The following is a 23,751-nucleotide window of genomic DNA, read 5'->3' as shown; positions in this document are numbered from 1 at the left end:
GGAGGGTGAGTTGCTTACAGGGAATGAGTCAATCAAGGGAGGGGGAGTGTTCATCAACAAACACAGCAGTCACAGTGTACCCTGGCCATTGATGAAGCTCGTTTTCAAAGCTTCTCTGATGCACACCGCTTCCTGGTGTGCTCTTCTAATCTCCCTGGTGTCTGGCTGCGCGTAATCAGCGGCCAGGTGATTTGCCTCAGCCTCCCACCCCGCCATAAAGGTTTCCCCCTTACTCTCTCAGAGATTGTGGAGAATACAGCAAGCAGCAATAACATAGGGGACATTGGTTTGGCTGAGGTCTGAGCGAGTCAGTAATGTGCGCCAGCGCACCTTTAAACGGCCAAATGCACATTCCACCACCATTCTGCACTTGCTCAGCCTGTAATTGAACAGATCCTGACCACTGTCCAGGCTGCCTGTGTATGGCTTCATGAGCCATGGCATCAAGGGGTAGGCTGGGTCCCCCAGGATAACGACAGGCATTTCAACATCCCCAACTGTTATTTTCTGGTCTGGGAAGTAATTCCCTTGCTGCAGCCATTTAAACAAAGTAGTGCTTCTGAATACGCGAGCGTCATGAACCCTCCCTGGCCATCCCACGTGGATGTTGGTGAAATGTCCCTTGTGATCCACCAGTGCTTGCAGCACCACTGAAAAGTACCCCTTCCGGTTTATGTACTGGGTGCCCTGGCGCTCCGGTGCCAAGATAGGGATATGGGTTCCATCTATCGCCCCCCCACAGTTAGGGAATCCCAGTGCAGCAAAGCCATCCACTATGGCCTGCACGTTTCCCAGAGTCACAACCTTTCGTAGCAGCAGCTTAGTGATTGCTTTGGCTACTTGCATCACAGCAGCCCCCACAGTAGATTTTCCAACTCCAAATTGATTCCCGACTGACCGGTAGCTGTCTGGCGTTGCAAGCTTCCACAGGGCTATCGCCACTCGCTTCTCAACTGTGAGGGCTGCTCTCATCTTGGTATTATGGCATTTCTGGGCAGGGGCAAGCAAGTCACAAAGTTCCATGAAAGTGCCCTTACGCATGCGAAAGTTTCGCAGCCACTGGGAATCGTCCCACACCTGCAACACAATGCGGTCCCACCAGTCAGTGCTTGTTTCCCGGGCCCAAAATCAGCGTTCAATGGATAGAATCTGCCCCATTACCATCAGGATCTCCAAAGCGCAGGGACCCGCGGTTTGAGAGAATTCTGTGTCTACGTCCTCATCACTGTCATCGCCGCGCTGCTGTATCCGCCTCCTCCTCGCCTCGGTTTGAAGGTCCTGGTTCAGCATATACTGCACGAGAGTGCGCGAGGTGTTTAAAACATCCACGATTGCGGTATTGAGCTGAGCAGGGTCCATGCTTGCTGTGTTATGGCGTCTGCACAGTTCACAAAGCAAAAAAGGCGCGAAACGGTTGTCTGCTGCTTTCAGGGAGGGAGGGGTGAGGCTGTACCCAGAATCACCCGCGACAATGATTTTTGCCCCATCAGGCACTGGGATCTCAACCCGGAAATTCCAAGGGGCGGGGGAGGCTGCGGGAACTATGGGATAGCTACGGAATAGCTACCCACAGTGCAACGCTCCAGAAGTCGACGCTAGCCTCGGACCGTGGACGCACACCACCGATTTAATGTGTTTAGTGTGGCCGTGCGCACTCGATTTTATACAATCTGTTTTGCTAAACCGGTTTATGTAAAATCGGAATAATCCCGTAGTGTAGACATACCCTCAGTTACTGCTGCACTAGAGACCAAAACTCCAAGACTAAGAATGTGAGCTAACTGGAGCAGGGACCATCCTTCTAAGAAAGTGCTTCGCTCAGAGTGGGTGCTATCCTAAGTCAACGAACAGGATCAAACTGAGGTATCCAGCACTGCAGGGCAGATCGTCACACCAACAGACAATTTGATTAATCAGCATTTAGCTTCCTAGCTGCAAAACAAGACAATCTCATATCTTTAACTATTAGCCAGTGCATATCGTGGGCATTTGCCTTCCTCTGCAACATCAGGAATAGGCCTTTGCTAGAAGCAGGATACTGGCCCTGCTAGATCATACAATACTTTAACAGTAATTACAGTGTCACAAGTGGTTATGTCAAGGGAATGGAATCTCAATATTTTCCAGCTAGACTGAGGCATTTATGGACTATCCTGAACACATCTTTAATGAACAGTACAAACAAATTATTAATCAGGCTCTAGATTTAAAAAGTCACCTCCATCCCCAACCTAAAGGGAGAAGCTGGGGGAAGAAAAAAAAAAAAGATGCTGAATCTCCTTCACAGCATCAAAAGCCTCAAGTGCATCATTTGTAAAACAAAACCCCCAAACAATCTCCCCTACTGTTCTGGGTGCCCAAAGGTCAAGCCACCAACTTCCCCCAGCAACTCTGTTAATACAGCAAGTTTGTGGCACAATGAACGTTTATAATTTGAGGCCAATGTGAGTGGGGATCAGTGAGAGAATGTGTCAATTAACAGCTTAAAAGTTAAATGTAATAGAATCATAGGACTGGAAGGGACCTCGAGAGGTCACCTAGTCCAGTCCCCCCGCACTCAGGACTAAGTATTATCCAGGCAGGTGTTTGTCTCCTTTGCCCTCTCCTATTAGCTCCTGTTAGATGATCTCCAAGTACTGTGAAGACAGTAAAGCCTTGCAATAGCCCCATGAGGCAGGTAAGGATTATTATCCCTGTCTTAAAAATGCACAACTTGAGGCTCAGAGAAGTTAAGAAACTTCCCACATGACTCTAGACAACTTAGTGACAGAGCTGGGAGCAGAATCCTGGTCCCTCTGCTTTAACCACAAGATCATCGAGCAATATTTCAAGCTTATCACTGTTGGAGAACCCTTACCTAGTCGCAAAAATGAAAAAAAATAGAGCCAAAACAGACAGAGGATCGGAGCTGTAAGGGCCTGATTCACAGCTGCAAAGTGGATCTTCTTCTCCAGTTTAGCAGGGAGAAATGCATAGTAAAGATTGTGGCGATCAACCATATGCTTCAGCAGTATATATATTAAACCTGAAGAAGAGGATAGAGACAGGTTACTGAAAACTGTGAATATTTAAAAAAATAATAATAATAATCACAAATTGGTAGGGCAACCCAGACATATGTGATTCCTAAAACTACTATTAATTTTTTTAAATGACTATTTCAAGTCAACTGGGTCCCTATAAAAGCCAAAATGTTCCGAGTTCCAGTGGCAGCTAGGAATTGCAGCACTGTATGCAGTAGTACCCTCAAATCTTTCCAATATGGAGCACAGAGAATTGAGAGAGAGAGCCAAAATTGTCTTAAATCTATTTGTGTGGGTTTAGGCCAGATCTTACATGTTTCCCACTGCCGTTTAATAGATACAAAGGTTATTTCACTAACTTCCCCCCAGAAAATAGTTTTACTTTTATGTTAATTTGTGAGCTAGAGTAATGCCACGTTTGTGCAGCTGTATATTTGTTCTGTTCCTATCAGCGTTCAGGATTCCGACTAGCCTTTTCTTCTTTTATTATTCACCTGGGACATAAAAACATTCATAGATACCAGGACCAGACGCGCAACTGCGATCTGGTTTGCACTGTGTTTATTTTTATGTTGTATTTTATCTGTTTTGATGGAACTCGGGGGTGAGATTTTCATAAGTGCCTAAGGGATTTAGCAGCAAAAGTCCCCTTGAAAGTTTGGCTACTTTGCCGAACCTCTTTGGCTGAAAGTCACATGTAGACACCCTCTCTGAGAGCACAGAGGAAAGCAGAAATGAAAAGCTAATATGGTTGAAAAGCATGGTACTAAACCTTTTCAACTGAAAATTCCATCCTTAATGGTTAAAGCTGTACAGAAGTCAGAGTTAATATATTCCTCAAGCTGTAGAAATAGAATCATCATCATATACGTAGTGCTTTTCAGCTTCCAAACACTGTACAGACATTAATTCACCCCAACACCACATTGTGAGGTTGCTATTGCCCTATTTTTCACAACAGGGCAGATGTGTGTTTTGGTCCAAGGACACAGAAAGTCACTATCAGAGCTGAGATAAGACCTCAGGAATTCCTGTCTCTTGGTCATGTGCTCAGACCAAACCTCTCCCCCCTTCCCTGCCCTGGGCACACAACTCATTGGCAAACTTACCAAATGGGACAATAATGGGGCATGTAATGCTGTAGGCCATGATGACAGTGAATACACACAACATCCAGGCATACATTGCTCCAAACTCAAACTCAAATGCTTGATGCTAGGGAAAAAACAAACACAAATGTTAGCTTTCCAAGGAGTAAACTACATTCAAAAAGGGAACAATTCAGTTTGCCCCTTCTTTATTCTCGCCTCACAACAGAGGGACATGGTTTTTTGAGACACCCAGGCAAACTAGTTACAGATGCACAAGTGGTATGTATATTAATTACGTGCTTTCAACATTGTTGTATGCAGTGTTGTAGCCACATTCTCTCATATCCTGGGACCAAAGAAGTTGAAAGCTTACACAGAGCACGCTTGCAGCAAACTGATATTTCTGTCAAGAGAATTCCCCAAGGAGCCTGTTTTCAGTCTCCTCCTTAAATTCAGCTATGGGGAAATGCTATGCCCAACCACAGGGCAAAAAGTTATTGTGCCTGTGCTGTCAGCACTTTGATCTCTACAGCGATTATAGTTTAACCTCTGTGGTGCTGTGTGCATTGGCTTTCAGAGCAGACAGAGCTCTAGAGGTTCAGAGGTTGCAGTTTGGTTAGGTAAATATCTCAAGTGTTTGAGTGGTCAACTGATCCTCTCAGGCTGGAATCCTAGTACAGAAAGCCTCTCGCACACCCTCAGAGCACAGCAGAGATAAACAGAAGTGAAAGCTAATGAGCCAACTTTTTTCAAACCTACAAAGAGATCAATTTCATATGAAGTTTTAAGGAAAGAGGGGAAGAAAGTGGTGGCTACGGGTGGGCTTAAACTAAGCCTGTTTGCCAACTCCCTAATTAAAGTTCTCATTTTCAGGTGGTGTGGAGACTGAGAACCTCGTTTTTAGGCCCCAAGTAAGGACAAATGGGCCCTAAATGGCTTGTTTTAATCAGGCATGGACTCAAACTGTACAGTCTCCTACATATCCACACTGTGCTGCTCAGGGAAGGGACATGTACCTGTTAGTTTGAGCAAAAGAAAGGCCACAAGGAATGACCACAGCGGATAGTTAGCAGCTGTGAGGGAAGAGGGCACATACAGTTCTTGTGTAAGGATTGTAGTTTCTTATAGGCTGCTTAGGATTTTATTGCCCGCATGCTACTGAGAGGAGCTCTTATACCTGTTTAATGTTTTTCCTCTCAGCCGGGGACTTGGCCATTATCATGCGTATGGTGTAGAGGATGAGGCCAGGCAAGCGCAGTAGCTCCATCCCGTTGCCAATGAAAGCTGAGGCAATCACATAGTTCACAAAGAAGGCTCCCTGGTCAGGCAAGAAGACACATCTACAAGGAAACAGAGTCAGTGACTAGAAGGCAACGGGTTTGCTTTTGCAATGGGGACAGGTTACATTTGGAAAATAGCTCCTCTTCAGAACAAACACTGCAAAGCTTTACAAAAGATGGGTTGCAAAATCTTTGATGCAGTGGTTTAATTACAAGTGCCTACTGCTGAATTCTCTACATGCAGTTGTAAGGGCATATTTTGTAGGATGCCATCAAACATGGCTCTATAAGAATATAAACAGCATCTGAAGTTACACTAATTTTAAAAGAATATACAGTACAATCTGCTAGGTGGCTTATGTTGGATGAGGGAGTCATTTGATACTTCAAGTCACTGTTGGCGGCAAGATGCTAAACTAGTGGTTTCTTTCAGCAGAGACGCCTTAAATATTTGTTTTGTGATCATGCCTAGGAGCCCTAGTCATTGACCAGGCTCCCACTGTGCTAGGTGCTGTACAAAAACAGAACAAAAAACAGCCGCTGCCCAACATCTGCAAATGTTGATCTTCGATACCACTATGCCAAACAACATGAAGATTTCTTCTCCTCTTCTAAATCAATTTCTGTAACAACAAGATCTTAGTGCGGTTCTAGGGAAGATTCCTGTTCCAATGATATGGCACAACCTTCAACATACTGTCTTACTGTGCTCTCTCCTTGCCCCCATCTGTTTGTTGCATCCATCTTCTGTCTTATATTTCAACTGTAAGCTTCTTGTGGCAGGGACCATCTCTTTGTTAGGTGTTTCTCTACAGTGCCCAGCACAAAGGGACTCTGATCCATGACTCTTCTTCCTAATAACCTAGAAGGAGCTCACATCCCACCATTCATTCTGAATCCCCACATTATAGTATAGGGCATCCATAATGATGCACATTCATTATGCACTAAAAAAGGTTAGTTGGCAAAAAGACTACAGTGAAATATCAGAGGGTAGCTAATACTTACTCCAACCTGACTGCAGATTCAGCCGACTCTCTGTCAAACAGCCAGCGGAAGAAAAAATCAAGACTAGAAGAAAGATAGTTAAGATCATTCACTCTCCATAGTTCAACAGAGTGGTAACAAACAAAATGAACCAACCAAGGTCTTCTAAAATGGAGAGAGTTGTAACTGTATAAACTGCAGTTTGCTCTAGCCTACTGTAATGACTGAACATTGTTTGGTCAAAGGTGGGAAGGCAGACTTGGAATCCAATAAAACGGAAGTGTTTCATTTAATGCTCATGTTTCTGTTTTATCTTCAGCAGACAGTGTGCCGGAGGCAGACATTCACAGTGCCCAGGGAGACAGCCAGATGGGAGTTACAGGAGCAAAGAAGGTGCGCAACGAAAAGGATAATTTTGTGGCTAAAGCACAAGAGTGAGAGTCAGGAGGTCTGGGTTCCTGGCTCTGCCACTGACTTTCTATGTGACCCTCAGTGCCTTAGCCATTTAATCTCTCAATGCCTAATATTGCTTAGCTACAGAAAGCAGCTGGAAATACTTCCCAATCTCACAGGGGATTTGTGAGGCCTAATTCCTTATGTACATGTCAGTGCTTTGAGATCCTCAGATGAAAGGCAATTTGGGGTATTATGACTACAAAACACAGATTAAACAAACAACAAGAACAGCTATACATCTCTAGGAGGGCTGGTTACAGAAACAAAGCAGACCAACTCCAATTATAAAATATTCAAACTTTAAGATACAAGAACAAGGTGAATACCTGGTCAGACCAAGAGAAGGCAAAATCAAAACCATGAAGATCAAAAAAATGTACACTTTGTGCATCATTATTCTGTTTTCTCCAGACCTACCAAAGAGGAAAAGGTTATTGAGTAAGAGACTGTTATTGCTAAACACAAGCTTTCATCCTCTTCCAACTCCACTAGTTCTTCTGCCAGAAGTGGAGGAATCTATAATGTTTTCTGAACACAAACTAGTTTAGTTATTTTTGAATTTCCCCCCAACTTTTAGTTCAGCTAATTGAGGTCTCCAAGTATTCTCCCCTCCCCACCTCGAATAAATATATCTTTACATGGAATATACTACTACTCCTGAAGGACCTTGGCTGTAAAACGTTAGCTGCTGTGAGAAGTCTGAGTGCCCTTCACTGAGAGAAGCAGGGTCGATTTAATTTAAATCAATTTGATTTAAATCATGATTTAAAATCACTAGTCAGGAAGACTCAATTTAATCATGGTTTTCTACATAAAAGTGCATTCTTGTTAGCTGTTATAACCTTAATACATATTCTTCACAACTCAGAGATAGATGTAGGTTTCATTTTTAGAAGGTATACACTATACATTTTTAAACGGTGATTTATTTTGAAAACTTTTCTGATTAGTTTTACAGCTATATCAGAAAATTGGTGATTGTTTGGTTATTTCATTTACCAAAGGTGACTGAAGCAGATATTTATGAAGTCATTGGAAGGTGAACTATCTCCAATTCAACAGGTTAATCATTAGTACTTGGAGGATTTTCTTGTCATGCTGTATTAGATCATCACCAGACAGACATTTAATTGTTTTATTTAACTAAAACAATGACGTTAAGTAGTCTGGATTTTTTTCTTCAATAGCAAACATATAATATTTTAACAAAACAAGCATATGTCCCTCGCTTCTCACATTTACCTCCAGACTTCTTCTCCTTGTCCAGATCTATTCTGCCCCCAACAATCTTCTATTCATTGAACTTTTTGAAACTTTGCACTTTTAGAGAGGTAAGGGATTGACTGCGTGTACACAAATTTGCAGAGGGACAATAGGGTTGAGAGGTCTTATTTCTCACCTCTATAATTTATTTATTTATTTAAAAACATTTTTGCTGTTAACAAGCATGTTATCTCTGGAGACACAAATCCAGTTTGAGACCTGCAAAACTAAGCATCTCTGATGGTATCTTCTAGACTGAGCACCGAGTCCCATTGGCTAGATATAGAAAGATTGACCTAAATAATCTATACAAAGCCTGTGGAACCCCATAAAATTGGGACCCTAATTCCTGTACTATTGGAACTCATTTACAAAACTTTTCTTAAAAATTACATGAATATACTGTCTCATACTACAGAATTAGAATTTATAATCCCTATTCCATGATGAGATATCTCTGAGCTATAATGTATCTTAAGTAAAACTATCTTTAGATAGGTTTTTTTCCTCAAAAAGCATTTTATCCGATTTAAATTTAAAAAAAAAAATCAGATTTTTTTTAATTTAAAAATCATTGATTTTTATCCACCCTGGAGACAAGAGTGTCCAAGGGCCACCAGTGTATCTATAAACCTGAGCCAAGCAGGCCCGTGTCTCTCTTTACGGAGACATGGAAGTTGTTTCTGATCATTAATCCAGATCATAGCTGGATTAGTGATACCACAGCCCTCCACCACAGGCATGTAGACTTGAGACACCTGTCATCTGGATATTCAAGGCTAGTCTCTAAACACATGTGATGCTCAGAGCCTCTTGGTTGCTCGTATTCAATCTTGTCTTTCAGACAGCATTGTGCCAGTTTCACTAGAGCAGTGTGCCAAAAAAAAAACACACAGATTCAGATGGGCTGCTTGACTAACACGGTTAGTGTCATCTCTTCTGAGACAAAATGTTTTTTATCTAAGAAACATCCGTTACAAATGTTATGGGCAAAGGCAGAAAAAGAGATTGTTAATTTGGCTCCTATCCATGACAAGCCTCAGGTGGAAGTACATCAAAAAATCTGGTGGGCCAAACCCCAGGTATGTCCATTAGAGCTCCATCTACCAAAAGCAAGAACCATGCATTTCCCTTAGCACCACTGCAGCCCATTAGCGTTCTACGTCAGTGTCCCCAAGAACACTCATTTAAGACAAATGTACGTGACACTCAGTAAGGATGATTTTTCACATACAGACATAGGGGAAGGCAGTAATTTTGTAATTCAGATTAGTCTGTGACAGATCACCAGTGTCTGTAGTCAGAGGTCCAAACGAGCTGTATGGAGAGTCTGCTTCTGAATGACAGAGATTCTGTCAGTCAAGCACAAAGTTTCTCTGTTAAATAGCGGCCTTGCCAAAACAAAAAAAAAGGGGGGGGGAGAGAGAAGAGAGACACAGGGGACAAAAAAAAAAAAACAAGACAAGGCTGGATGCTATTCATTGGATCTACTACGAAACAGGGAAAATTCCTTGACTGTTTATCAAGAAGACCTATTAGGTTGTGAAATAATCTGCCAATGGATAAAGCTCTTGACAGAGGATAGACTTCCCTGTACTGGGCAAGGAATGGACTAGATGGGCCTTACTAGGTCTTTTCCAGCTATAATTTTTATGAAGTTTACCCAGTGACTCAGTTTATGGGACGAGGTTAAAAAGAGAGGAAAATCGATTGCTTACTTTGTCCAGTGGGATTCCAATAGTGTTGAGTAGTACACAATTGTTGGTAACAGAGCTGAAAAGGACCACAGGAGGAGCGTTGGGAAGAACTGACTAATGATAGGAGTCTAAAATAAATAAATAAAAAGTAAAGACTGGTGCAAATATTCTAATACCATTGTGGCTTAAGAATAGATGCTGCAGAAATTAGCTTTTATAGGTAAGCAACCCATTTATATTAGAGTTGGACAGAGGAAACTATGTCCTGATACAGATTAGGGTTCAGTTAGCAATCAGAGTTTTTGGTACAAGGAAAACCCAGAGCTAGGGTTTGAGGTTAGATTCCAAGATACTGAAATCTCAGTTTGTGTGAAATTTCAGCTGGAACTGAACTGGAATCAGATGTAGGTATCTTCCTGGTTTGGGATCCAACTTGAACCAAAATGTAAGAATGAAGTTTTATTTTAGAATTTCAGATCTGAGTTGTCATCCCCACACACACATAATTCTAAACTTTAAAAGGAGTTTGGATTGGAGGTTCTGTTTTTTGCTCCAAGTTACTATATTTTAAGTTGCAGAGTCCTGTGGCACCTTATAGACTAACAGACGTATTGGAGCACGAGCTTGCATCCGACGAAGTGGGTATTCACCCACGAAAACTCATGCTCCAATACATCTGTTAGTCTATAAGGTGCCACAAGACTCTGCTGCTTTTACAGATCCAGACTAACACGGCTACCCCTCTGATATATTTTAACTTATACAGTTTAAGATACATTTTTATTTTACATGAACAATTAAAATACAGAAAGTCTCAAATGAACTGATTTCAGGCTAATCCTTATAAAAAAACATAAAAAAACCACAAATTATGAGGACATCATTTTGAACTTATTTTTTAAAAATGTGCATCAGTTTCAGCCCTTGCTGGGGATTTGAACTGGTTGAGATTGACTAACACATAGGCATGGATGATCCTCAGCTGGTATAAATTGGTGCAGCTCCACTGGCTTCAGCTTTACACCAGCTGATAATGTTGTCCATAGTGTCTTAGTGTGAAGACATATCATCCTGGCCAGCTCACTTCCTTGTTCACTTTCTATAACACTTTGATATTGGTGTATTACTAAATTCAAAAACAAGTGATACTCACATTAAGGTAACGAATAGGTTTGGTGACATTGAACTTGTCCATGGTGGAGATGATTATGGAAGGAGTTGTCAGAAAAAACAGCACAATAAAAAGGAGCAAATTAATGCAAAACCATCTAAACCACCACCTTAGCCCACGCACTGAAAAATTGTTCCTGTTAAGCAAAAGGACAGAACAGAAAACAATCATTAAGTCTTTTTCTGGTACACAGATATACTAACTGTCAAGTGACAGGTGATTTTTTTTTTTAATAAACTGGGTTTTTCATATAACTAGAAATCATAATACAAAAAAACAAATTCACTAACCAAGCCCAAATTGCCATTAGTTATTAATTAGTAAATGAAAAATTAGCATAATTGCATGGGCTGGACTGCTGGAGGGTCACTTTTTAACCCCTATGTAATCAATAAAATGAACCCAAATTAAAAACCTTTTCCAGTTTGGGCTTTGTTTGGAGGGAGGGGGGTTTAATAGATTGAATTTTCTCCAAGTTTTATTTAACCAAATTGATATCACTGAAGGATCAGTTCCTTACAGCAATTTGCAACAGAACATCTAGCTGAAGACAATAAATGAGATATTCATGTCTGAAGTATTGCTGGCCAGGTTGCTGTCACATGCTGGCATGCTGTCACATGCACTCTGCACTGTGTCAGCCTTGGATGCTTTGTGAGCTGGAAAGCCATAGATACAGACATTGCATTAGGTAGCTTCTGTAGCTAGAGAAAACATTCCTGTGCATTCGGCAAAGTCTATGGCAAAAAAAGAGAAGCCCTGTAGTGTAGTGGTGATCATGTTCACCTAACACGCAAAACGTCCCCAGTTCAAAACCGGGCAGAAACAGGTCACTGTTCCTTTTTCTGACTCCCTACCTACATTTTTAGTCTTAGAACAGACTGCACTGCGAAATTTTACTTTGACTTATATCAATTATGAGTTAAATCATATGGAAGCTCTCTCTAAGTTATTGTCCCGGATTCCTTACCCTTTCAGCTGCTCTGATAAATTAACATTTTTGTTAGGGGCGGGGGAAAATTTTCATGAAGCCTGTTATAGGGACTAAATGCGATCTAGGACTCTGAAATAATCTTAACGTGGCCCATAGAGTGCAATCCTTCGTTCTGGATTTGTCATTCCACAAGTTGAACTGCTCCTTACTACTGTCCAGGCTTCATGAGCCATGGGAGCAAGGGGCAGGCTGAGGTAGGTGCGACCGCGCGGTGCTGCCGGCTGGGAGAGCAGCCTGAGGCAGAAGCCTCCAGCTCGCATGATATTCCAGGCGAGACTGAATCTCCATGAGACGAAATTTAAAGAAGAGAATGACCTGGAGTCACTCCCATTCGGTGCGCTAAGAGGAGGATAGCCATGTCTGTCCAGGCACCCCTGATTGACCTCACCGAGGTCTGCCAGCTGAGCGGGACCCCGGCTGGCAGGAGCCGGCGGACGGAGCCCCAGATCGGCAGCAGTCTGAGCTCTCAGCCTGCTGCCTGCCTGAGGCGCCGTCCGTCGGCCCCGCTCAGCCCGCTGCCTGCCTGGGGCTCCGATCATCCAGGCAGGCAGTGGGCTGAGCGGGTCCAGCAGATGGGACCCTGGAAAAAAGGTGCAAAAGGATTGTCTGCCATTGCTTTCATGAAAGGAGGGAGGGAGGGGGGCCTGACACGTACCCAAAACCACCAGTGACAAAGTTTTTGCCCCATCAGGCATTGGGAGCTTAACCCAGAATTCCAATGGGCAGCGGAGACTGCGGGAACTGTGGGATAGCTACACACAGTGCACCGCTCTGTAAGTCGATGCTAGCCACGGTAGTGAGGACGCACTCCACCGACTTAATGCGCTTAGTGTGGACATACGCAATAAACTGTATAAAATCAAATTCTACAAAATTGACTTCTATAATATCGACCAAATTTCGTAGTGTAGACATACCCTAAGGGTCTTTAAGGTGCTCAGCTGCTATGGTGATGGGGGCCATATAAGCAACTAAGTAGATAATTGGTAAGGTCTTAAATGTCCATGCTATAAAACAGAAAAACGTAGAACACCAGCTAAGAGTAAAATGCAAAAGCAGACATGGCATCAGCTCAGGAAAGTCTAAAGTGTTAAAGAAATATAATTGGTAATGTGGAGGAGGAATGGAGGTGGGAAGGAAAAACAGTAGCCCTTTCCTTGAATGAAGTAAAGTGCACTTTCACCAAATAAAACAGAATTAGAAAGCCTTTCAGCACCTGAGAATCACTTAGCCCACCACTAAAACGCAGCCACCTCTGGGATGAAATGGTATTGCTGTTTACCAGAACACAGCTACAATACACAGGAGTTTAACACAGGAAGTGACTAACTCCAGGAGGAATTTGAGTAGGCAGAATAATTCTGGAATCTGGAATCTAGAAATTGTGGTCAGAAATCTTATGAAATGAATTATGGGATCTTTAATGACTATAAAAGTCAAGAGCTTAGTTTTATGTGTTATCTGACTAACATGGCACATGCAACACCACCATGTCTGAAGTCAGTCACAGTAGCATTGTCTAGTAGTTAGAACAGAGGTCTGGGAAACAGGAACACCTGAGTTCTAGTCTCAGTTCCAACAATGACTCACTGTACAGACACGAGTAAGTACTTAACCTCTGCACCTCACCCTGTCCTTCTAGGAAAATACTTCCCTACCTCACAATGGTGTTAGCATTTCAGAAAGAATACTCCTATGTATAGGGCAGGGGTGAAAGTAACTTAAAGGACTTACTGGTACGCCAGAGTCCTGAGTGGGGGGTGGCCTCAACCGGAAGAGGCGGGGTCTTTCAAGATTTAAATCACCCTGGAGCTACCAGCTACAGAGGCAGCTGGGAGCCCCAGGGCTCATGGGCAAATTAAAGAGCCCAGGGCTCCAGCTGCCGCGGACTTCCGGGCCCTTTAAATCACCGCCGGATCCCTGCTGCCGCTACTCTGGGGTGGCAAGGCTCAGGCAGGTATTTAAAGGGCCTGGGGCTCCCCACAGTGGCAGGAGCACCGGGCCCTTTAACTCCCCGCTCAAGCCCAGCTGATGGAGCTCTGGTGGTAATTTAAAGGGCCCAGGGCTCCCTGCCATGGCTGGAGCTCTGGGCCCTTTAAATCACCGCTGGAGATGCCGGTCCAGTCCGGCACGGTATACTGGCTCTTGCCGGTACGCTGGACCGGACTGGACCGGCTTACTTTCACCTCTGGTGTAGGGCCCCTACCAAATTCAGGGTCCATTTTGGTCAATTCCTTGGTCAAAGGATTTAAAAAAAAAAAAAAAGTAAATTTCATGATTTCTGCTATTTAAATTTGAAATTTCACGGTGTTGTAATTGATGGGGTCCTGACCCAAAAAGGAGTTGTGGGGAGGGGGGTCGCGGTACTGCTACCCGTACTTCCGCACTGCTGCTGGTGGCCACACTGGGCACTGGAGAGTGGCGGCTGCTGGCAGGGAGCCCAGCAATGAAGGCAGAGCCGCCGCCAGCAGCAGCGCAGAAGTAAGGATGGCTTGGCATGGTATTGCCGCCCTTACTTCTGCGCTGCTGCCTGTAGAGCCGGGCCCTCAGTCAGCAGCTGCCTCTCTCCGGCCGCCCAGCTCTGAAGGCAGCAGTGCAGAAATAAGGGTGGCATGGTATGGTACAGACATCCTTACTTCTGGGCTGCTGCTGGCGGGGTGCCACCTTCAGGGCTGGGCACCAGGCCAACAGCTGCTGCTCTCCAGCCACCCAGCCCTGAAGGCAGCACAGAAGAAAGGGTGACAATACTGCAACCCTCTCAAAATAACCTTGCAACCCCCATGCAACTCCCTTTTGGGCCAGGATCCCCAATTTGAGAAACGCTGGTCTCTTCCATGAAGTCTGTATAATATGGGGTAAAAGCGCGCGCACACACACACAGAGATTTCGGGGGGGAGACCAGATTTCACAGTCTGTGGCGTGTTTTTCATGGCTGTGAATTTTGTAGGGCCCTAGCTATGTGAGTGCTTCCCCACCAACATCACCACTGCCGACTCAGAGGGAAGAATGTCACCTACTTAGCCATTAGTGTAACTATCTGCAGTACTGAGGTATTCCTTGGGGGTCTCCACTCCAAGTACTGACTAAACCTAACCCCACTCATTGCAGCTTACCAGAACTGCGTAATTCACATCTCAAGGTACCATGGTTGCAAAAATGAAGGTACAAACCACACTGTTAAATTATAAGACGCTAGATTCTGTATTTTATCCTGACGGTAGAATTGCAGTTATGGAGAAAATAAACCTCTGGAGCACCAGAATCAGATGGAACAACACTGCATTTTTTAAATAGATGCTCCAATATTAGAGAGGATTCAAACATCGGAAAGAATCACACAAGTTAAAAGGGAGTAGACTACTGGTATTTAATAAGGATATTTGCAATAAATCATGGCTCAACACTTCTACAGTATTATGAATAAATGTGTTATTGAAAACTCCCTGTGATTTTGTGGTGGACAGGGAGGAAGTCACACAAAAAATCATCAGTGTCTCATGATTAAGGCTAAGATTTTGTCATGGATATTTTTAGTAAAAGTCATAGACTGGTCACGGGCTTCTCCAAATTTTTCTTTATTGCCAGTGACTGGTCTGTGACTTTTACTAAAAATATCCATGACAAAATGGGGAGCTCAGCTGCAGGGTCCCCACATCGCCTGCAGAGGCTGGGCAGCTCTGAGGTTCTCCTGCCGCCTGAAGCGGCCAGGAGCTCCAGGGGGACCCCCACTGCCGCCTCTGAACTGCAGCCCCGCCGTCCGTGCTGGTCAGGAGTTCGGGGATACCCGCATGCCACCCATGGCAGCCAGGAGCTGGGGCTGAATTCACAGAGGTCACTGGAAGTCACGGATTCCATGACCTCTGTGAAAAAATCTGTAACCGGCATTATGAGTAAGGCTACATCACATACAAGCCACTTGCAAGGTAACTGGAAAGATTTCAATGATCTTTGGTGTACTCCTCTAAGCTTTTGAATGTGAGAGGAAGGGAGAAAAAAAGCAATTCAACAACATTTGCTTATTTTCAAAAACTTTCCCCCCGTCGCATATAATGGCTGGGAAATTTACTGTGACAGCAATAAGATTTTAAAAGACTGTATACTGAATACAGTGGGTTCAGCTATTGCTATAATGTGGCAGCTAATACTAGAAGTCAGATACTTTTATAATACTTAGCACTAATATAGGGCTTTTTCATCCATACATCTCACAAAAATAGGTATGCATTATCCCCATTTTGTAGATAAAAAAGCTGAGGAACAGGTATTAAGGGGATGATTTTCAGAGGTGCTGAGCAACCACAGCTCCCATTGATTTCAATTGTCCCTGAAGTCCATAGGAGATACAGGTACCCACAACCTCTGAAAGATATCAGGCCATGAGTGACTTGCCCAACGTCAGCTAAGCATTTCAGTGGTAGAGGTGGCAACAGGACCCAGATATCCCAACTCCCAGTCTTGTGTTCAATCCACTAGACCACAAGTGTTCAATGTGACAATGGTTCAAACTCTCAGTATCTGGGCAAAAAATAATTTTCTTCTGAGGAGAAAAATAACCCAACCCCTCCAACTCCAAATTTATATTCTGGATTATAAATTGATGTAAAGTGATCAAGAATTTACCAACAAATATTCTCTGGATAGGTGGCATATGTAACATTCCAGTTTGAAATGCAGAGTTCTTTGCTGTAGGCTGATGGCTGAGGTTCCCCTTTACATTTAAAACTCTGGCATTTGCAGGCATTGAAGTCTTTCAGAATACTGCAATAAAGAAAAAACAATGTAGTTTTGCAGTTGGAAATGTCATATATTTAAGCAGGGAGATTGCCAGTAAAGGGAAAGGCTTTTATCACATCCTCGAGACAGTATTTTGGACTTCACCATAATGTCACACATGCATATAATTGTCATCATTTAAACAATTACCTAAGTCTGGCTCGATCAGAGCTTATGGACACCTAACCAGTCTTGCTTTGAGCTGCACAGCACTATCATGAAAGTAGAGTTTGTGATGATGATTAATATAATAAATATATTTTAAAAAAACCTCTTCTCTGTGTTCTATATGCCTTAGTAAAAAGCTCTACAGGCCAGTAATTACAAAGCAGGGAATGTGTCTGCATTCTTACTGATGATTCTGAAACCAACATCAGCCACCAGTTTAGAATAGCACTTTTGAGCATGTTTTTACTATGCTGATTATTCTCACTGCCTGAAACCCCTTCTTCCCCTTCCCAAAGTGTAAACTTAAGACTTGATTATATCGTCTAGAGTTATGATTTGATTCACACCCAATCCAATTATGGCCACAAGCAGAGTGCTTATAACCTTCCCAAATGCAATAGTCTTAGGCACAAATTTCAAATGGTATGACTGTTCGTTTAATTGTTAAAAAATGCATCTCAGATGAGTTATGATATGTAAGCATGGCAGTGGTATGCATTATATTTAAACTGCATGCCTCTCTGAAGTTAGTGAATGTAATCATGACTATTTTTCATTTACATAAAAGGATACAGGGCAACACATATACAAATATCAACCAGGGAAAGAGGGATTTTTTTTCCTTACTGCAATAATAGTATTACCATAAAACTTCCACATCCTGCAGCAGAAGATACTTAATTAGTGACTGCTCTTGTACTTGTTTTAAACAATGCAAGCAACATCTGAAGGAAAATTTAGTATCCTCAGTATGTGATGCCCAAGCATCACGATGAAGCTTCCACATTAAAATGAATCAAAGCATCTTAATCCTGGCTTGCAACACCTTTGCTATTCCACTACTGTTTTCTCTGGAGCAGTGACTGCCACTGGTACTCAACTGCCTGGTCATTTGATGTGGAACTTTTATTCACGTATAATATAACCCAGGTTCCAGAAGAAAAAGTCCATTGCATCGACCCAAAACTAACTGAAACCACCAAACAGACTGCAACATCTTTTTCAGTTCCTCTTGATAGGGCTAATCAGAAATTCAAGTGCAAGCCCCTTGACCCCTCAAATTCCCACAAGAAACCCCACATCCTACACCTCTTCACACCCACATTCACGACCGGCTTTACAGCATGCCCCGAAAGTCAAGAGGTTATGGATATTTTTACAAAATGGGGCATGTATGGCAAAGCTGAGGGGCCCACAGAGAATGATCTGTTGTCCTATAGGAACCACATTTTTATAAAAGAAAGACCTTGATCTCCTTCCTTAATCATCTTTGTGAGCCTGTTAATAAGAGATAGGCAGACAGCTAATAGCCCACTAAGAACAATGGGACTAAGTTAATTATCCCTACCAATGACCCAATTCAGCAATGCTGAGCACGATCACTCCCACTGCAGTGCCGTAACAAGGGCGAGGCGAGTGAGGCACTTGCCTCAGGCGCAAAAAGTCGAGGGGCGCAGAAAGTGGTGGAGGGAAAAAAAGCCGCTGGCTGGCATAAATATTTTTATAACCGGGTGATCTCCCCCCACCCCCACCTGCCGCCCCCCGGCACCTCCCCCGAGTGTCCCCCGACCCCGGCTTGCTTCCCCCAGCCCCTTCCCGGCCCCAGAACAGAATGGCTCCATGTTGCCTCCAGGTAGCAACTGCTGCCACAGGGTCCTAGCGCCCCTGCATCTCACTGCCAGGGCAGACTGACTCTGAGCCTGCCCTTCCCCCTCAGACCCTTTCATGTTCCAATGGGACCCTCCAGCAGCACAGGGGGGCCCCCCACCTGCAGTCACTGCTCCTGCCCCATGCTGGGCAAGGAGGCAGCCCTATTCCTCACCCCCAGTGAGGCTACAGTCAGGGGCAACAGCAGGGGAGGAGGCGCACGCAGCACCCCCTGGACCCACCACAGGGGAAGTGAGGGAGATTCCTGGACCTGAGAGGGGCCCTAGGAACACATGCAGTGATGACTGTCGTGTGTGGGGGGGGAGTGTGCTGCTGGGGGGGTCAGGAAAGGGGGGGGCTCCTCCCCTAGAGTTCGCTGCTGCCGGCAGGGAAAGGGCTGGGGGAGGGGGAAGGGAATCCTCTCTGGCCCCTGTCCCAGAGCAGCCTGCCTGCACCCCAAACTCATTCCCAGCCCTGCTCCACTCCAGAGCCCACACCCCCAGTCAGAGCTTTCACCCCCCCCACCGCATCCTCAACCCTCTGCCCAAGCCCTGAGCCCCTCCAGCACCACAAACCCCTCATCTCCAGTCCCAGCCAGAGCCCTCATCCCCAGCCCTGAGCCCCTCCCACATCCCAAACCTCCCATTCCCAGCCCCAGATGGAGCCCTCACCCTGACTCTCGCCCTGAGCCCCCCCACACTCCAAACCCCTCATTTGCAGCCACAACCCACAGCCCTCACTCCTGCACCCCCTCCCTCTGCACCCCATCCCAGCCCCAAACTCCCTCCCAGAACCTGCACTCCCTCCCTCTGCACCCCATCCCAGCCCCAAACTCTTTCCCAGAGCCTGCACCCCAATCACCTACCCCAGCCTAGGGCCTGCACCCCACACCGCCTCCCTCACCCAAACTCCCTCCCAGAGCCTTGGGCGGGTCAGGGGGTGGAGTTTGGGTGGGGGCAGGTTCTGAGCACCACCAAAATTTCTACAAACCTGCCACCCCTGATCTTGCCCTGCAAACCTGAACTCCCAGCGTTCTCAGGACACATGCTGATCCCCAGTGGCCATGCTGATATCCAGCACCTCCCTCCTCTCTTAACCTGTGAGCCCCTCTCTGGATTGGAACTGGACTGGAACCAAAGACCATCTTGGAAGCAACATTACCAGCCCAAGCAGTCAAAAATCATGAGTTGACCCCCCAAAAATCACAGGCTCTACCACCACCCCAGTCCCTTCATTCATTCTTCAGCGGCAGGCCCTTCCCTCCGAGAGGGACTGAGGGACCTGCCGCCGAATTCCCGCTGAAGAGCCGGCCCTGGGGGAGGGCGCAATTTTATATTCTTGCCTCGGGCGCAAAAATACCTAGTTACAGCTCTGTCCCACTGAACTCAATGGGAGTTGAGGGTGCTTAGAAACTTCCAGGATCAGGTTGATAAATATCTAACGCTATAGTAAATGTCAAGCATATATTGAGTGAGAAAATGTAAGCTGCAGAGCTGAACTGTGAGGGCTGAGCAGTGTGCTGCAAACAGAAGGGATTTTGAAAGAACATGAAGTTGTGTCAAGTAACCGTCTATCCTTTCATCACAGTTAATAGTAACATCATTACTTAACAGTATTATATTCAGCCTTTTGCCTAACACTGGCCATTGTACATTTCTGTATCTTTAGGGCTCCCTGAATTGAGTTTATTCATCATCGCAGTAATCTGGATATTAATAACTAAAAAGAAAGCAAAGTTGCTATGTATGTAAATTTGGACACACACAAATATATACTTTAGCACCCCGCATCAGTGCAAAGTTCACTGAAGTCCTGTTTATCCACAGAACAAATGTAAGACAGCCAGCACAAAAATCTCCATGCTACCCTGCCAATGTTCCACCCCCCTAGCATGGACGGCGTACCTACAAAAGACAGAATAGTTTGGCATCTATGGCCAATTCAATTGCTGACTTCTCCTTTGTTGAAACTACTAACAAGGCTGCTAGTTTGCACCACTGTGATGGTGGGTTGGCGATTGGGTCATCTGCTCACTAGAAAACGAATGGAGATCAGTAACTCATTTCCCATAAGCCACCTATTCACCTAGTCCAAGATTCACTTAGATTGGAATCCTGACTGGAACTGAAAGGCTCTTTATCCCATGAAGTCCCAGACCCATCCAGTTCCTTGCTACGCTGATTTCTAATTCAAAGTCTGGGGACTATGTGCATCTCTGGGAAAGCATACAAGTGAGCAAAATAAACCAAATTGAGAAAGTGAATGAAGAGAAACTGACCTAAGTGTATAAGTTACACAAGTAGGGGCTTGCTCAGTCATAACTATGGTGTTCACAAAACAAAAAGACACTACACAAAACTTACTATGTTGCCATGGATTTCTCCTGGAATGTTACGAAAGCCATTCCCAGTGGGCTGTCATGAACAGTTTGTTCCTCTTTCAAGTACTCATCCTGCAGCCTATTTGTTACTTGGGTATAGTAATCTATAGCATCTACCTGTTGGAAAATGGATTCCTGTTACATATCAATACCAAATGGCTCATACATTCATCAAACACAAGCTCCACAAACTACAGTCCCTCCTCCCATTCCATGGATTACAAATCACATTGTGGTGTGGAATAAAAACAGGAAGTTTTTCTTGAACTATAGTAAGGTACCAGCAAAACCACACTTCAAATGTTCTTGGCAATTCGAGTTGCCACTTGCCAGGAAGGATGTTGCAAAAATTGAAACATACAACAAAGAGGATGCTAAATTCTTTGCACAAATCAGGAAGATTCCGTTAAGCTTTGCAATTTTTTGTTGCAGTTTTCCATTGTTCTGGCTAATAACTCAGTGATAGAAACTATCCCTTACCCTTTCACATCCTCTGATTTCACAGCAGCAGAATTGACCACATGGCTTTGGGTTGATTCGGACCCGCCTGCCATTCTTCTCATGTAAGTGCGTAAAGTATAGCAGACTTTTTTCTGCCTTTTTTCTGGATTAAAAAAAATACATATATAAGATTTTGCAATGGAACAGTAGATTTTTAACAACAAACCTAAGGAAAGTATAATCCTGGGAGAAACAAAGTTCGCCTAAGGATTGATAAAGAAACATCGTCTGAATAGAGGAGACAAGGAATAAACCTACACTCCCTTTTCCCACCCCCCAAAAATAAATAAATAAAATCTCCACATAAAACATTCTGGCTGCTGCTTTTACACATAACAGGGTTCTCCTTCAGTGCTTTTTTTCACTAAAATAAGAGCTTCTTCAGTAATACTAGTGCTTATTTTCAGAATTACGGTTAATTTAGAATGCCAGCCCAGATCTAACCTAGAACTGCCTAAACTGCACTCTGGACATTCACTATAGATTACCCTGGGTTCACTGTATTTAACAAATTCCTTCCTAAAATACTAAGAAGTACCAAGGATTATTATTTTGTGGTGCAAAACTATGTGCCAAATTTTGGAAAGATACTTCCAGGACGTGGCTTTTTTTCCTTTTTCTTTTTTAAAAAACACCAGTATGAGTTCTGTTCTAGTTTTCCCATCCAGCTACAAGTTTCAGTGGATCCAGCACTGCTTACTCAAGAGTTTTCAGTATACACAAGTTTAAATAAAGTTACTTCTCTACCAGACCAGGGCCACCTCAGCGAACCTTTCCACAAAACCAAGGTGTCTGGAGGACAATCTGGCTTTTGTTACTGAGTGTAACCCCCTCCGTGTGCACCCAGCCTCACTGTGCTGGGAACCAGAGTCCCAAAGTTAATAATTCAAAACTAAGATTTCATACCTTGACAATCACTATACTGCCTTGTCAAATCACCAAGTCAGGGCACTCATTCATGTGAAGCATGTAGCACCTACTGGAGATGGCCCGGTCAGGTTCATCTCTGGTATCTACAAGCTTTCTGCTTTTGCCATGTTTTCAATAAAGCTTGGCATTGTTTCTATAGCACTATAATAAACGTAGCTGGGTACCTTTCCTTGTGCAAACAGATAAGCCTAGCTACATCATAACACAGCTGGACCTCTAGCACATTACAGGTCGGATATGCAGCACTGGAAAGGAAAAGAGACATGTTAGAAGAGAGTGGACAATATGGAGAATGTCTCATAAGGTTATTATGATGTAAAGCCTCTACTCAAATGCAATTGTAAGATCTGTAACTTGTATCATTAAGTTCTGCAATCTTTTTGCAGACTTTGTAACTTCAGTTATTGTTAGCATAGTCTTTTAAGTTTTGTGACCTTTGCAAGCTCTGTAACCTTTTCAAAACCACTTGTATGAACTTCCAAGCTGTGTAATATCCCATCTCACAATCAGCAAGTGTGTGAACAAGGGAGTGTGTGGGGAAGATAAGGGAGAGTGAACAAGGGAGTGTATGTGGGACTGGGCGGAGAGGAACTGTAAGGAGAAAGGAGCCTGGAGACACATGTGTCTAATATAATCTGCCCTGAGAAGGCAATCACGGAGTGCAGTAAAGAAAAGAAGAACCTGGTATGCATGAAAGGAACTGGTCGGGGAATGCTTCTCGGTGATGGACACAGAAGGAAAACTCAGTGTACGTGACAGGAGCCGCCCAGTTCCAGCAAAAGGAAGCAGCCATGCACACAAGCAGCTGTTGCTCCTTGACCTGCTCAGCAGCCTGGATTCAGGACCGCAAGCGGACACACCAGATCTACCACGCTTCGGCTTCTCGGCCTCCATGCTGTCTCTGGTAACTCTCTGTCTGTGTAAGTGTGTGGGTGCATGAAGGTATGAATGCAGTGAATGTGTGCATGTATGAATAAGCTCCATCTCTTTTCTATCTGACCTAACAGTGGCATTGTAATAAAACTAATACAAGTGTGACCCTGGGTTGGTTTTTAGGGGAACAGAGGTAACAGTTATCACTGATTTCTAATTAACATCAGAATCAATCATTTAGCTCTCAACACAAAGTCCTGACAAACAGATATTGGAGAACTGGAAACAGTTGCTGTAATTTAATTTACAGAGATTATGATTAAACAGGACACAAACTGCTCTGCTTTCAAGCAAAGGCCAGGTGAGAGCATCAAAAAAAAATTAGTGTGAATATCCAGCCACTTCTTTGGCATTAAAATTAAAAACAACTAACTTTGTTTTTCCTTTGAAAAGCTGATAATTTGCATTCTATCCTCTTAATCTGACAAAACCAGATTAATAAGATTTTTCCAGATAT

The 23,751-nt window shown here is 44.0% G+C and overlaps 1 protein-coding gene across 4 annotated transcripts in view; it reads right to left on the bottom strand.

Moving 5' to 3' along the window:
- The window catches only part of TMEM63A (transmembrane protein 63A), a 49,357-nt gene that overhangs the window by 5,338 nt on the left and 20,268 nt on the right, over positions 1-23,751 (bottom strand). For all 4 annotated transcript variants that reach the window (XM_045008342.1, XM_045008340.1, XM_045008341.1 and 1 more), the window contains exons 11-21: positions 22,526-22,606; positions 21,411-21,534; positions 20,914-21,047; positions 16,583-16,720; positions 10,951-11,104; positions 9,819-9,925; positions 7,164-7,250; positions 6,403-6,465; positions 5,292-5,454; positions 4,133-4,238; positions 2,858-3,025 (exon numbers count right to left, since the gene is read on the bottom strand). In XM_045008342.1, coding sequence (XP_044864277.1) covers positions 2,858-3,025; positions 4,133-4,238; positions 5,292-5,454; positions 6,403-6,465; positions 7,164-7,250; positions 9,819-9,925; positions 10,951-11,104; positions 16,583-16,720; positions 20,914-21,047; positions 21,411-21,534; positions 22,526-22,606 — 1,325 coding nt within the window. The remainder of the gene's footprint in view (positions 1-2,857; positions 3,026-4,132; positions 4,239-5,291; positions 5,455-6,402; positions 6,466-7,163; positions 7,251-9,818; positions 9,926-10,950; positions 11,105-16,582; positions 16,721-20,913; positions 21,048-21,410; positions 21,535-22,525; positions 22,607-23,751) is intronic.

The sequence above is a fragment of the Mauremys mutica genome, chromosome 3 (genome assembly GCF_020497125.1).
Source record: "Mauremys mutica isolate MM-2020 ecotype Southern chromosome 3, ASM2049712v1, whole genome shotgun sequence".
Taxonomy (NCBI): domain Eukaryota; kingdom Metazoa; phylum Chordata; order Testudines; family Geoemydidae; genus Mauremys; species Mauremys mutica.
The sequence above is the reverse complement of the archived record's forward strand: the minus strand, read 5'-3'. Positions and strand labels throughout refer to the sequence as shown.